We start from the raw sequence: 16,375 nt of genomic DNA on the forward strand, positions 1-16,375 counted from the left end.
ATACATCAAATCTACAGATCTGGACTTCTTCATTCTTGTTCTAGGTCAGGGACTCATTATTTAAGTGTTTGGCCAGGCAAAATAAAATTGCCTATGTGAGTGGGAAGGCCTAATATGTTCCTTTACCTGTTGCTGAAGCTGCACTTCATTTTCCATTGTTGATCCTACCGGTAAGAGGGTTTTAGGACCACATCCCGCTGAAGGCTGATGACCTCAGTCATCCTACTCATTGTATTAGGCCTTGTTCACACCAAGCGCAGAAGAGGTGCAGAGCAGATCAGTTGCAGACCGGATCAAAACTGCGTCCAATGTATTCCAATGGTATCTTTTGCTCCAGTTCACATGGCAGCGTGCAGGTCCAGAGCAGGTGAACAAACTGCAGCAGGCCCTATTTTACCTGCTCAAGATCTGCAAACGCATCAATAACGCATGCAAATGCCTGGAGAAAGCCCATTTTAAACTTTAAACATTTTTTTTCCAGCCAAAAACGCATCTAAAAAGACTAGTGTGCAGAAACCTGAGTGGATCTGCTCTGCATTTGGTGTGAACAAGGCCTTCGAGTACTGTGCGACAACACAGAGTCAGCCACAGGCGGTCACCTCCATTATATTTTCATGATTTCATTTCATGCTCAGAGGTTCTCCTCCTCATGAATGACAGACAGTGGCAGCAGCTTGTGGCTGGAGTTCCATCCTCTTCTTGCATGTTAAAGGGGCTATTCTCCACCCACAGCTGCAGGCCCAATTTAGACAGGAGACAAATAACCTACCAGCATTTCTCTGGAGCGAGGGAGCAAACCCACACAAGCACAGGGAGAACATGCAACTCCATGCAGATATGCGATAATTGACAGCAAACACCGCTCAGATTCCCAAACTGGCTTGCACTGTAACTGCATCCCAGGCAAACAAGAGCGCCATTGCCTACAACAGCTACATCCAGAAATGGCCGCACTCCGGGGGTCTTCACTGAGAGTAAAAGTCTTTATTTATGGAGCAAATACATACTGTAAAGTTCCTCCCATGTATGCTCAGCCACTAACACGATGCACCATTCCAGTTTACTCAATTCTGATTAAAGGAGAACTATGAGGCGAGTGGAAATCACTCGTGCTCATAGTTCGAACCGACGTGTAACAATGAAACTGTCACATGTCGGCTCAATAGATCGGGGAGTGAACACATACCGGCGCTCGCTCACTTCTCAATCATCTCCCTGCAGAGAGAGGTGACTGTCACTCACGGCTCCCTGCAGGGATTCCCCCTCCCGCTCTAATCCTCCAGCGCTGACTGGAGGAACGGACGAGGAGGGGGCGGGTACAGCTGGCTCTGCCTCTAGATAGGAAGAGCCAGCTGCCACTCACGCAGCTGGATCTCGACAGTATTGTCGGCATCCGTCCCAGCTGCCACTCTCAGTATATCGCAAGCTGTAGCTTACGATATACTGAGCTTTGGGTCACGGGAGGACGCTAGTATATGTCCTCCCGTGACCCTTAAGAGAACTATGGGGGAAAACACTGACCCCATAGTTCTCTTTTTGGAATGGTAAAATGCATTAGAGGGTTGGGAATACATGGGAGGAGCTTTACAGTATGCATTTGCTCTATAAATAAAGACTTTCACTCTCAGTGAAGACCCCCGTTTCTGGATTTTCCATGCAGATATTATCCTGCCTGGGATTACAACTAATGACCACCGTGCTGCAAGGCAGGAGGCCTAGCCGCTGTGACAGAGAAGGGTTTTGGATCATGAGAGGTGCAGGCCCACCCCCCAACTCTACATCACACTGTCCACAAACCTCATGAAAGGCCTCTGCATACAATTAGAGCTCATTGTTTGGGATTACTATGCGGCTTCTCAAACTATTTAACACTGATGACTTAAGCTGATGTCAGATGGGCGATTCTACCCCTAGAGACAAATCGCCAGTGGAAGGATCCCTAAAGAAGTCGCCTGTCTGCCCCTATGGAATTCTCCCTCTGTGCAGTGTGATGTCACCGGCCTGATCGTTGGTGAATCCTGATCCCTAGTGATGGGAGTGACATCTCACTGCATCGGATACAGAGGGAGAGATTCCATATGGACACACAGGCACCTCCTGGTGATCCTGCCACAAATCAGCAGTGTCAGGATCGTTAGCAACAGAGTCACCTGTCTGACATCACCAAATGGGAAGGAGGGTGCCGATACATGATAATATTACACCCCCTCAAGTGCCAATCCCCATGGCTCTGTTTCCTTCACTTAGGCATCCCAACATACTGCAACAGACAACTCTTCTGGAAGTCCAACGGCGATGCCTACTAGCAGCCTGTGTTTATTTGTAAGGACAGAAGATGGTAACAGGGTTTCTGTAAGCCAAACGGGGAGCATTTTCAGATGACATGCAGGCTGCAGGTCAGAGACTTATTACAGGGGTGAGCCCAGCTCGTACACAGGCTGCTCCCCTCCCCCACAGTGGACACACACTTACATGGGTTCCAAGGTCTTAGAGAGCCAGTTCTTCAGCGCCTCGAAGTCCTCTATTATCATGTTCGTGCCTCTCCTGGGGTCGGAGAGCTGATGGGAGAACTAAAACACACAGGCAAGTTGCTGGCTTGCTCGCTTCCTATGCCGTATACAAGACCTGCAGGACAGCGAATGTACTTAAAGTCTCCGCCGATAATGCCGGTGTGCTCCGCGTAACGATATGGTATAACAACTAAACCATACATGAACCACAGGCTGTAAGATGGCGGCCACCATCCATCGCGACACCACAGGACGTTCTACGTCATCACGTACGTCCGCGCGTGCGCGCTTTACGGCGAGGTGATTGACGTTCAGCAGAGCCGAGTGAAATGAAAGTTGATATGCTCACGGCAAAGGAACTAGTGACTGCAACTGACTAAAGTGGGGAAAAGGCGTACGTATCAATGACAACATTTAAAAGAGAACTATGGGGTAAGTGTTTTTCCCCATAGTTCTCTTTAGGGTCACGGGAGGACATATACTAACATCCTCCAGTGACCCAAAGCTCAGTATATCGCGAGCTGCAGCTCGTGGTATACTGAGACCGCCACACCTGGGACGGATCCCGACATTACTGTCGAGATCCATCCAGCTGCGTGAGTGACAGCGGGCTCTGCCTATCCAGAGGCAGAGCCAGCTGTGCTCGCCCCCTCTCCGTTCCTCCAGTCAGCACTGGAGGATCGGAGAGGGGAGGGGGGAACCGCTGCGGGGAGCCGTGACTGGCAGTCACCGCTCTCTGCAGGGAGATGATCGAGAAGCGAGCGACGGTATGCAGTATATGGAAGGCGTGCGACCGTTTCTACTGTACGGTCGCACGTCTTCCGTCGAACCAGCAGGCTAGAAAACCCTCCGGGAATCGTACGATTCTCGGCGAGTTAGTGGCCTGCTGGTTCGACAACTGCCGAACGGGCCGGTGTGCGTTTGCAGTCATTGTAAGCCCGCCCCTCACGATCTGCCTGTCCAAGATGGGCAGGTCGTATGTTTTTTTAAGTACTTTACAACCCTTGCAAGACAAAAGTCTTGCTAGGGTTGTAAAGTGTATGGCCACCTTAAGGCTGGGCACACACCTTACAATTATCTGCATATTTTCTATGGTCAGATGGAAAAGGTGCAACAGATTCCTCCATCTACACTTAAGGTGGCCATACACTTTACAAAGGTGCCCATACACCTTACGATTATCGGACAACATTTTTCGTCCCATGATCGAATAGTCGTACGATTTTCGTACGGCAGCCCCATCCTGCCCCGATGATCGCAAGATTAATTTAGCCGTAATTAAGGAAAAGCACCTGGACGAAATGCGGTAATTGAATTGCCGTATTTTCGTTAGCGCAAGCTAACGTCCGTCAAAAGTCGTATGATCTACACTGCGTAGATTGTACGACTTTTGACGGACTGAAACGCCAGCAACCTTACGACAATCGTACGATCTAGCAAAGTTTTCAAACATGCTTGACCGTCAAAAGTCGTACGCTTGTACAGTACTTTCGGCCGGGCACTGCAATGCACACATACGATTATCGGACGAAAAGTCGATCGCATACGAAAATCGTCCGATAATCGTAAGGTGTATGGGCACCTTAAGTCTCCATTCACACCTAGGTGTTTTGTCACTCAAAGGTAAGCACCACAAAACGCTCAAGACAAGGAATCCCATTCCCTTATCTTGAGGGAGACAAAAAGCTCAAGGAATCTCATTAATTTCTACGGCCCCTGTTTACACCTGAGCATAAAAACATATGTCACTGGAAAAAGACATGAGCTAGTTTTTGGCAGATTACAGAGCTTTCTGGTCCCATAAACTTCAGTGGGAAAGTTAGTGCAACAAAATGCTCAGGTGTGAACAGGGGCCATAGAAATTAATGGGATTCCGTGTCTTGAGTACTTTGTTCTGCTTAGATTTAAGCAACAAAATGCCTAGGTGTGGACAGAGCCTAAATGAGCACATGACCAAGAACCGACTTCCATATGGGCAACTCCTCCCACAACAGACATTTGGATGTGGATTGTTTTGGAAATCATTCCTGCTCATGGCTTCTTCTTTTTAAAGCCTGTCCCTGAACTGGAAACGTTTAAAGGATGGAGGTGTTTACCAGCAAACTCTTTGGAAGTGTAGAGCTAGCATTGGCAGTCTAAAGTGAAGAGTTCCATGAAAGGGCAGTTTACTGACAACAGAGTCCTCAGGGTTTTGCAGCAAGCAGTGCCCTTAGGCCAGGGCTAGGCAACCTTGGCTCTCCAGCTGTGCTGAAACTGCAAATCCCATCATGCTTCTGCCTCTGGGAGTCATGTCTGTGGCTTGCAATGTCTTATGGGATTTGTAGTTTCTGCTGGAGAGCCAAGGTTGCCTACCCCTGCCTTAGGCAAACATGGGGAGCGTTCAGGTGAGGAAAAGAATAGCAGACAGCCAGGGAAATCCATTCCAGCCAGACGATTCTTCTCAAGCATGGTCATCCAGGTCACATCAGAAAGGGCTAGTTCCTCGATCAAACTGTAAATGGCCAATTCCCACTGACAATTTATGCTTCAACACGTTGCAAAGACATTTTTTTTCGTTTAATAGACGACTATCGAAATGTCACAAATGACATAGTATAATGCGGTTGTACTGTGTCACACACCATGCATGCTGCTCTGACAGAAGGTAGTGAATGCATTACTTTTTTCAGTGCACACCACTGCAGCACAGTGGTGTGAACTGTACCAATTGAGAACAAGGCAAACTGCCTTGTTTTTACATTGGGAGTGCCCTGTGCAAGGCCGCCAGCGCAGCCACAATGTACCTGGTTTGAACTGGCCCTCAAAATGCAAGGTTTCTGTCAGACAAAGGAAGCTGCAAAAAAATCAGCATCTGCTCTCTCGTTATATAACCCTGAATGCTCTGGGAACCCTTTGTCATGTTTACTTGTATAACAAAAATACCCCAAAGTACCCATGCATAATTAGTTTTAGTCACAGTGACGTTTTCACTTAATTACCTAGAATGTAACATCAAGTGGTACTCCAATGCATCACATAAAAAAGTCTACAGAAAATGCAATGCTAATAAGAAGATTGTTGTATCTATATAACATATGTACACATTAAAGACAAAGTTCACCTTTTCCAATAATTAAAGAAATGTATATTTAAAAATATAAAAACAAATATGCATTTTTTTCATTTTTGCATTCAGGCCTGGAAAGCATTGCAACTCTGACCACTCGATCAGGGCTGCAGAGCTCAGGCTTCAGCACATTCTCATACAGGCAGAGCTCGGTACTGATGTACAGAGTTTCAGTTAGGAGAGATGGGGAAGGACGGCTGGACGGGAATAAAGACAGCTCTACCGCATCTAACCAGAGAGAGGGCGGCTGGATGCTGTATGACCTGATTTAATGCAGTTTGAAGTCCAGCCATCCTTCCCCCATCTCTCTGAGCTCAATACGGAGCTCTTCCTGTATGAGAATGTGCTGAAGCCTGAGCTCTGCAGGCCGCCCTGATCGAGTGATCACAGTTGCAATGCTTTCCAGGCTTCAATGCAAACATGAAAGGAATGCATTTTCTAAAATATATTATGAATTATGCATTTCTTTAATTTTTGCAAAAGTTGAACTTATCCTTTAATTAACCCCCCAATTCTTTGGAAAACGAACATGTTAAATGAACATGTCTTTGTGGGTTGTGCTGCTGTGATAATAAAAGCTCACCACCTCTGACATTTGTTTTCAACTCATCGAAGCAAGACTGAAATCAAATCATGACAACTGGTTTCGAGTAACATTTGAACTTCCTTATGACATTTTGAACAGATTCCCATCACATCATGTTGGATCCATCTTGTTCAGATTATATATCACTTGTGCAAGAGTATACCAGGTCAGTAATATGTTGCTATATTTATAGAACATTTTATCCACCTTGTCTTGGGCAACTTCTATGTTTACCTGATAGAAATACTAACAGAACTACTTCATGTGTTCTAATTCAGAAGGCACAGACTTTTTTAAATGCAGAATACCAGAAAATGAGGATGCATTATGTGTCCTCCTCTACTCAAGAATAAGTAAAAATGTATTTTTTAGATTTGGATAGCGGGGTGAGGAGTAAGAAGTACATATTTACCAACAGTCTTGGATTTGCCAGGACAGTCCCACTTTTCATTCAGCTGTCCCTCGAAGGTTGTGTCATAGGATGCCAAGTCTGTCTGTCAATACCTCTGTCCCTGTTACATTGTACCCACAGCTAATTTCTATTCAACCATCCTGGATTTACATATGTATTAACCACTGAATGATTTGCATATAAATGAGTCATTACTGAATTTGTGCATGCATTGGCCACATCAACTCCAAGGCAATTCAGTAGAGGGGGCAGGACAGTACCTTCTAAGGGAGGAGGGAGCAGGGTCCTGGTCTGCTGCTGGAACAGAGGAAGCAGGAGCTGGTGAGGGGTAAAACACCCTGGCGCTGGCTTCCTCTGTGAGGGGAGGCAAAGAGGAGGCAGCCATTCTAGAATGGAAGTGGAGGTGGAGAGTCTATTACTCTATTCTCTTATACCAACTTTGGGGAATATTTTCTCCCACTGACCAGCAGTAAGGTGCACACTCTTACTGACCGCTGCACTCTATACACAATGCTATATCTTACATAGTCCTGACCCCCGCACTGTATACGCTATGTTGTATGTTTTACTCCTGACCCCTGTACTGTATACACTATGTTGTATGTTTTACTCCTGATCCCTGCACTGTATACACTATGTTCTATGTTTTACTCCTGATCCCTGCAATGTATACACTATGTTGTATGTTTTACTCCTGACCCCTGCACTGTATATGCTATGTTGTATGTTTTACTCCTGACCCCTGCACTGTATATGCTATGTTGTATGTTTTACTCCTGACCCCTGCACTGTATATGCTATGTTGTATGTTTTACTCCTGACCCCTGCACTGTATCTGCTATGTTGTTTGTTTTACTCCTGACCCCTGTACTGTATACGCTATGTTGTATGTTTTACTCTTGAACCTGCACTGCATACGCTATGTTGTATGTTTTACTCCTGATCCCTGCACTGTATACGCTATGTTGTATGTTTTACTCCTGGCCCCTGCACTGTATACGCTATGTTGTATGTTTTACTCCTGGCCCCTGCACTGTATACGCTATGTTTTATGTTTTACTCCTGATCCCTTCACTGCATATGTTAGGTTGTATGTTTTACTCCTGATCCCTGCACTGCATACGCTATGTATGTTTTACTCCTGATCCCTTCACTGCATACTTTATCTTGTATGTTTTACTCCTGACCCCTGCACTGTATACGCTATGTGGTATGGGCTCCTGATCCCTGCTATGTGGCTCCTGATCCCTGCAATGTATACACTATGTATGTTTTACTCCTGATCCCTTCACTGCATACTTTATCTTGTATGTTTTACTCCTGACCCCTGTACTGTATACGCTATGTTGTATGCTTTACTCCTGATCCCTGCACTATATACGCTATGTTTTATGTTTTACTCCTGATCCCTTCACTGCATATGTTAGGTTGTATGTTTTACTCCTGATCCCTGCACTGTATACGCTATGTTGTATGTTTTACTCCTGACCCCTGCACTGTATACGCTATGTTGTATGTTTTACTCCTGACCCCTGCACTGTATACACTATGTTGTATGTTTTACTCCTGACCCCTGAAGTAGTGATTTAAACATAACGTGCATAGGGCCGAGTTTAAGAACGGCCCGTGCATACAGGAACAGTGGAGGCGTGTGTGAGTGTTTTCTCTAATGGATGATTGCGGCATCAAGGAATACTGTATTTATGTTCATTGTTTTGGATTTAACGTGAGTACCTTTTTTAAATAAATGGACTTTATACTTATAGCAGTGTGTGCTTTATCCCTTGCATGAGCGGTATTTATACGGAGGACACATCCCTTACATCTATAAGCGAAACAGTGTAATCCCCACCAGCCAGCGAGCACAGAAAAGGAATCTGTGACCAGTAAGACTTTCTTGGTGAGGTTTGATGATACAGTGAGCAGCCTTCTGCAGAGTAAATATTTATGCCACATAGTACGTGGGTGATGACACATATTTGTAATGAACATAATATTTATCACGGTTTGTGTTTAAGATCACGATTGTCACAATTTTTATATTTCATAATCTGTAAAGTATAGCGGGGCACTTTGATTTTATATATTTTGTTCGAGTTTGATCTAGTGCTTGCAGCAGGGTGATAATATTGGCGTGGGATTTATTTAAGCTTAGTGTTTAATTAATTAAACCAAATTGTGTTTGCCCGTACACACAACCCCAAAGCCTGTCAGACATTTAGAGGTTGCACTGCGTCAGGATGACCTTGCTATGGGTCAATGAGTCACCAAGTGCTGAGTAAAGGGTAATTGTGGCAGTCGTAAAGCATTCACCTAAAAACTAATGGCACCCCCTATATTTTTGTCTTGACAGCTACCTTTCAGGAAGGACAACCATAAATAACTCATCATTTTAGAGATGTGTGATTGAGGATGATGAATAAGTTGATCCTTACATTTTTCTGCCCTCCCACAGTCTTCCTCCTATTCATGTGGCCAGTCCCCTGGTTGCAGCTCTCTGAAGTCACCCCATGCAATGCAGGACCAGCAGACCTGCATTGTACAGGAGGACACCGAGGGCCTCCAGAGTTCTGGACAGTGGAGGCAAGCGCTGACTGCTGCGGGAGCAAGGAATACAGTAAGTATATCACCTTATTCTTCATGCCCTAGGCAAAAAAAGCGTTGTAGTGGGGAGCCAATGTAAGGGTATTTTTTTTCCCCCAGAGTTCAGCATTCAAAATACCAATGGAAGCATTTCTTTATATCTGTTTGATGAGTGCAAAAAAATGTTGATCTTGTCAGAAATTCTGTGTCCTGTTTAAACGTTCTGTGTATTTAGCCCTCCTAGCTCTTGGGCTACAGAATGATTAGCCTTTATGTTGTATGAGAGTAGGAGTTGCGTAGTATAGTAAAAGATCCTGAGCAGGGCTGACAACACTCAGTTCACAAAAAATGGTGTGTGTTGTCAGACCCGCACAGGAATTAGGCCTTGTTCACACCAAGCGCGTTCCAGGAGCAGAGCAGTAACAGACCGGTGCAAAACTGCGTCCAATGTATTCCAATGGTATTTTTAGCTCCAGTTCACATTGCAGCGTTCCGTTCCAGAGCAGGTAAAAAAAACTGCAGCAGGCCCTATTTTACCTGCTCTGGAACGTATGCAAACGCCCTGGAACGCACTGAAAGCCTATTTTAAAGTACATTTTTTTTTAAAAACCAAAAACGGCCCGGAATGCATAAAAAAATGCGGCAAAAACGCGGCACAACCCACTGCACTGCGTGTGCAGAAACTCATGCAGATCTGCTCTGCATTTGGTGTGAACAAGGTCTAAAGAGATAAAACATGGGGAAATGAGACTGTACTACAGAAATGTACCTTCAATGAGTTGCTTTGGGATTTTTGTCTTAAAGAACCACAATAAAGGCTGGCTGCTACACCGGTCCCTTCAGCCTGTGTCCTTCTCCACTCCAGTGATGGGATGTCCCTCAGTGGCCTGAGGTCCAATACAAAGTATTGGACTTACTGGACCTTAGACGACTGGAGCGGAGGGGGAGTGAAGCTGAAGCAACCAGCCAGGATCGTGGTTCAGGCTGGATGGGGTGGTAGCCTAGTTGCAAGGGTTAAGATTTTATTTGCCTGGAGTTCCTCCTTAACATATGGTTTCACTAGGCCAAGTTGGCCCCCCCCGACAGGAATGGCAGCGGCTGCGCTTGGCTGTATCCCGGCCAATGCTAGAGCTTGGCTGCCCGCAGCTGCGCATTATGTCCCATGGTATTGAATGCACCAAATCCATACTGGAGCTGCAATATTCCTTTTACAATCTAAGGACATCATTGCCAGCCTAACACTAGATCAGTGGTTCTCAACCTGTGTAACCTCAGGGCCCACATTTGTCCTTGGTCATTAGGTCATGACCCAAGTCGCACCACACTGCAATGCACAGCATTGCGGTACCCCCCGTTCCAGTTCGGGCGATCAAACTGTGGCTGGGATGTGCATTTAAGGTGCCATTCAAATGAATGGCAATGCAACACACCTTCCACACTAGAATTCACGGTAGGTGCAATTTTGCGTGGTACAGTGCGTTAATCGCACGGGATTGTGTGATTAACGCACTGTACTAGTGTGAACGGGCCCTCAAAAACACTGACAGACACACACAACCACAGACACAATCTCACACATTCAGAGACATTCTCGCAAACACATACACACTCCAAAAACAATTTTATTTTTTTAAGGTCCACCCAGTCTCCCTACCTTATCGAGAACTGGAGTGGATCCTCACCCTGGGGTCCAGTGTGGGCTACTGTGCTGTGACGGAGCTCCATCCATATGTGCATTGCTGGCACAGCTCCCTTGTGCGCCCTGTAGAGGTGCCGGGAGCCAGAATGTGACGTCACTCCGGTCCAGGCACCTCTACAGGGCACGTGAGGGAGCTGTAAGCAATGCACGTATGAATAGAGCTCCCTCGTGGCCATAGCCCCATCCCACCTCAAGCTGACATTAGGCAACGGGCAGCATATTTTGAATGGCTGCTCGGCATGACAACTGACAGTGCTGTGCTAAGGGGAGGCTGAGGAGCCTCTCACTTAGAAAAGTGGAAAGCATGCGGCGACCCACTGAACACGGGGTCGCGACCCAGACCCACTTTTGGGTCAGGACCCACTAGTTGAGAACCAGGGCACTAGATCCTCTCTGGCTGGGATGTAGACAGTGGGATACCCCCACCATTACAGTAGGTTGATAGGCACCTGGTGTGTGGGGGGTTAATAAAATAATGAACTTGCCCTTTAAGGGGAGATGGTATGGTATGGCATGTGGAGTGTGTGTTACAGTCATGGCAAATGGAAAGGACAATCAGGTTTCTGAAATTATGGCCCTCTAAGCTCTCACACTAGCAATGCGGATGTAGCTCCAGGTTCACCATGTGATCGGGGTGTGGTGACGTCACCCAATCCGGCTACAGCAGCGTTCCTGGGAAACCATGGCAACTAGGAAGCCGCCCAGGTCGCATCCACCCCGTCTGTGGACACACCCACGGGGCGGGAGGCGGCGCTGTCAGTGGCGGAGGTTACCAGTGAGAGGTGTAGTGTATACGGGTTGCTTACACCGTTACATGGTATACAGGTAGGAACCGGCACAGCGACTCACACAGGAAACTGCCGTCCACGTACAGGAAGTAGCGAGCTACACACGGGCTAGCACAGCCAAGCCGGGGAACGCGGATCGGGCTCTGCTGGCTGCCATCCCCGTAGGTCATGGATCATCAGTACCTCCAGGCCGCCAGCCGGTACCAAGTGGTGAGTACCGAGGGACGTGTGACGTCATGGGAAGCGTGATGTCACCAGTGTGTATGTGCTGACAGTGCTAGCCTGCAATGGGCCCGTTCTTCCCTGTATCGCCAGCTGCAATGCGTTACTGCTATTGTCTCCACACAGCGAGGCTTCGTCTAGTGCGATCAGGTGTGATCCTGGTGACCGCCACCATCCATCCCGATGACATGATACTTCGGTGTGGACCTTGTCACCAGTGCTGACTGCACTGTAATCTGTGCATTGTGTAACTTATTATCAGCATTACCTATTTCCGTAGTGTCTAGTACATGATCAGGCCTTTATTGTCATCTCTCAATCTAAGGATCGGGGGCCCCTCACCTGTTCACATGGATGATTTCTAGTGTGCCATCAACAAATAATATATTTATCATAATTCAATATATCATTAAATAATAATAAATCATGGTTTTAAAAATCTATGTCTGGAAGAGGTTTGTATTCTTTGTTTACAAACAATCACAAGGGTCCCGGAGATCAGGCAAGACAAACGTCACAAACCCTTGTCATAAGAGATTTTCCGGCAATCTCTTGGAAGAACAATTGTCCCTTTGTTCCCATTGAAGATACAAAACACAACCCGCCGTCCTTTCCCTGTACAGGGGCAGAATTATAAAAAATAAAGTTGGGTACATGATAAGTTGTAGTTGGTTTGGCAGTGCCAACTATTGGCTTTGTGTATGTGGTGGTAACGATATTCTTCCATCTGAATTTTTATTAGCTGCAAAGGTTTGGAATTAATGTTTTATTGTTGCTTCTTAATGTCGTCTTCTATACTTTGATTGTTGCTTCTTTGCGTATTCCATATTTTTCTAGTTTGAAGTCCAGTCTGAGAATTTGTTTATGGTTGATAATAAAGGAATGCTAATGACTCGGCATTACTCATTACATAATAATTCAGTGATTGTCATGCAGGTTGTTTTCTCTTGACAAGTGTGTTATTGACCTCTGAAGGCTGAGTGTATTCCTGTTCTGATTGATGTACTTAATTGTCTTTAATGCCTGAAATTATATTTTTATGTCTTTTTTTTTTTTTTTTTCTCTTGCATTTTTTCATCTGCTTTAAATGATTGTCTTATGAATGAAGCGTTCCTCCCATTAACGTTCTTAAAGGGTATGTTCACTTTTCCAGGTGAATTTGGGAAAATTGAATGACCCCCTCGAATCTAATTGACCAAAACTGTGTAATATGAGGACACACCTAATCTATCCAGTCAGGAAGGCCCTTGTACTGCATAGTTGTTGGTAGATCTAAAAGAGATGTTACAATCTGATTGTAAAATGTGTGGTGAGCATTAGCGTTCTGGGTGTGCAGTCCCTTGCGTTTTTACAACTTAATGCTAATGATTAAGGGGGGGGCTTGGTGTGAACCCAGTTTCCGCAAGGCTGCACAAAACTGTAACTCGCACTCCCAGGTTGCATTTTTCATCCCCTTTGTTCCATGAAAGCCCCCACTCATCACTCCTCAAGGCATTGATTATGGTTTTTGTTTTGAAATGTCATAAAGTTAATTTCTGTGCACTGCAGCTCACAAATGGACAGACAGACTGACTGAGGCTTTGGTGCAGTTCATGCTGCATTTTTCTCTACTCGGTCGTGATGTGAACAGAACGCATAGGAAACAATTGTTTTGTTATATTCCCTTGTAAAGACTTGTGCTCCTCTGGCGCAGAGAAATGCGGGTCTGTGAACGAACCCTTTAGAGAAACATTTCCTTCACTTCCTGTCCTGCTGACAACTTTCACCAGACAGGAAGTGAGGTAAACTCGGCAACAGGGACACGGCAGCAGAAATGAAATTCTGAAAGGGGCTCTAGCTTTCCTCAGCTACGGTATACTAAACAAAAGCCCCTTTTCCCCGTGTGGTTGAAGATTTCCATCTCACTTCCTGTCCGCTAAAACATTGACACCTGGGCAGGATGTAAGTAAAATCTCTTCTTTGATGGCAATAAAAATTGACAGAGGTTCTAACCCTTTACCTCTCTCCCCAAAGCTAAAAAAAAGTTTTTTCAGTAATAAATCCAGATCAAACATATACATTGCCCAGCATAGCATTGCTTTACATTTTTGCCCAAACACTTATAATCATCATGCTTCTGAACAACTGCTTCCTCATCTCTCAGCTCAGCTTCACTGAACTTCCTGTCCAGTACAAGATCACAAGAGACAGCAAAGACTCCAGCAACTGTTCAACTACTAGTTTGGAGATGAGAGGAGCAGGGAGCAAGAGAACAGTTAGTCTTGTCTTGTCTGTTTGCTTGCGGAGACAAACAAAGCTTACTAGCACACACCAGGGTTGCCCCATAGGGCCCTGCAATTAAGAGGAGCCATCCTAAAACAGGAAGTCAAGGCCAGTGCTCAGGGGACCAACTGATTCTGCAGGAAAATAAAACTTTGACAGTAGCACATAAATACCAATAAAAGTCCATCTTTTACTATTCTGATTTTAAAGCGACCCTTAGGCCCCTTTCACACAGGCCGATAACAGGGATCCCCTCCTCATCACAGCAATATGGAGCAAATGTCAACGCTGTGAGCCAACCCCATGTCTGTCCATGGAGAATCGGATGTAAGCGGACACCCGATCAGGCACAATCTGTGTCGCATGATTTCTGATCCGTTTGTTTTTCCCGAGTCGGGGGTAACCAGGTGTATTTGCCCGTTTACACATGGCTGCCCATAGACTAACAATGGGCATCCGATCCGGGTCTGCTTGAAAAACTGACAGGCGGACCTGATTGGACCACCGTATGAAAGGGGCCTTATACTACTTGAGAGAAGGAAGTAAGACCAACAGCACCCCATAAAAGAAGCAAGGTGGTAGCCTGTCCAGGGGTAGTTTATTTAAATCCTAGCTGTGTTGTAGAGATTTGGCCACCGGTGTTATCTGACACGTCCAGGGGTGTCAGATGCCTGATACTCCACTGCGAGCTGTGGTTTCTCCTGCAGGAGCACTTTATCATTGGAGAACAGTAGTGACACGGGCATCAGTGGGATAAACCACGGCTCACAGTGGAGGAGCAGGCATCCGACACACCTGGACAGGTAAGTATTAGTCATTTTCTTTTACAGGGTGCTGTCAGTCTGATCTTTCCGCTAGCAAGAGCATAATTTTAACAGAGCAAATTCTGAATTGCTATGGGTTACAGCACACCTGCGCACCCCAATGACACTTTCCACCACTTTATTCCACTCCCTCCGCAACCTAAAATACAAAAATTGCCCCCACGGAAAGTCTGAAAGCAAAGAAGACTAGGGCGAGAGTGGGCTGGGGGGAAGGGGGTCAAATTTTTACGTTTGATTGCCAGATTTGAATAACCTACATTTGGGCACTGTGATGTCTTCTTTGGGTATTATTGCCAGATTCAAAAACCTACCTTTGGGCACTGTGGTGCCTTGTTTGGGTATCATTGCCAGATTCAAAAACCTACCTTTGGGGCGCTGTGGTGCCATCTTTGGTTATCATTGCCAGATTCAAAAACGTACCTTTTGGGGCGCTGTGGTGCCATCTTTGGTTATCATTGCCAGATTCAAAAACCTACCTTTGGGGCGCTGTGGTGCCATCTTTGGTTATCATTGCCAGATTCAAAAACCTACCTTTTGGGGTGCTGTGGTGCCTTCTTTGGTTATCATTGCCAGATTCAAAAACCTACCTTTGGGGCGCTGTGGTGCCATCTTTGGTTATCATCGCCAGATTCAAAAACCTACCTTTTGGGTGCTGTGGTGCCTTCTTTGGGTATTATCACCCAAATATATATAAAAAAAATATTTCTTCTCTGGAAAAGCCCTTTTATTTATCTGAACATGTGTAGGTTGCTGCTGAATGGAGAAAATGATAGCATAAGTGCTGCGTAACCACACGATTCTTTTTATAACTGTTTTTTCCTGCCGAGCAATCTACACGTGAGACGAGATAGAATTAAAAATAGAATACTTTCTCCACTCTGATATGGAGCTATATTTTACAGTGTTTGTTAAGCAATAGATTTTATATGCTGGATGCTAAAATCCTTTCCTTCAAACCTAATGTTCCTTTTTAATGTTAATTGCATCCATTTTTATAATATGTCTGCCTTTCATCAAGCCTCAAAGTGCCATACCTCAGCAAGTGAGTCAGCCCGCTTCAACCCCTATGTTTAAATGTCATATGTTAATTACTTGGGTCCTTTTCATCCTTTTCTTGATAACTTGAAGATAACAACCAATGTAGACTAACAATGTTTCTTCTGGTATATACCACAAGCATAGTGATGCCTACACTTTTTCTCGAGTGCCTGGCAGCCTTAGTTTCCTGCAGTTTACTACCGGGCAATAAGGTCTTCGATCATAGCGATGGGTCATTTAACAAAGGATACCTCCAGATTTGGTGGCTAACACTGTGTTGTGTTAGAAGAAGAGGTGCAGGCTCTTTTTTTTTTTTTTTTTTTTTTTTTTTTTTTTTTTTTCTTT

The 16,375-nt window shown here is 45.4% G+C and overlaps 2 protein-coding genes across 4 annotated transcripts in view; one reads left to right on the forward strand and one right to left on the reverse strand.

Annotated features, from left to right (window-relative positions):
- Positions 1-2,778, reverse strand: part of RBM26 (RNA binding motif protein 26) — a 64,095-nt gene extending 61,317 nt beyond the window's left edge. Inside the window, exon 1 of one of the 2 annotated variants that reach the window (XM_018561136.1) lies at positions 2,473-2,778. In XM_018561136.1, coding sequence (XP_018416638.1) covers positions 2,473-2,531 — 59 coding nt within the window. In that variant the 5' untranslated portion in view covers positions 2,532-2,778. The remainder of the gene's footprint in view (positions 1-2,472) is intronic. The other variant, XM_018561135.1, reaches the window with a different exon arrangement.
- An 8,823-nt stretch (positions 2,779-11,601) lies between these two features.
- Positions 11,602-16,375, forward strand: part of NDFIP2 (Nedd4 family interacting protein 2) — a 94,452-nt gene continuing 89,678 nt past the window's right edge. The window contains exon 1 of one of the 2 annotated variants that reach the window (XM_018561131.1): positions 11,602-11,894. In XM_018561131.1, coding sequence (XP_018416633.1) covers positions 11,853-11,894 — 42 coding nt within the window. In that variant the 5' untranslated portion in view covers positions 11,602-11,852. The remainder of the gene's footprint in view (positions 11,895-16,375) is intronic. The other variant, XM_018561132.1, reaches the window with a different exon arrangement.

The sequence above is a fragment of the Nanorana parkeri genome, unplaced genomic scaffold (genome assembly GCF_000935625.1).
Source record: "Nanorana parkeri isolate BGI_ZX_2015 unplaced genomic scaffold, ASM93562v1 scaffold502, whole genome shotgun sequence".
NCBI classification, from domain to species: Eukaryota; Metazoa; Chordata; class Amphibia; order Anura; family Dicroglossidae; genus Nanorana; species Nanorana parkeri.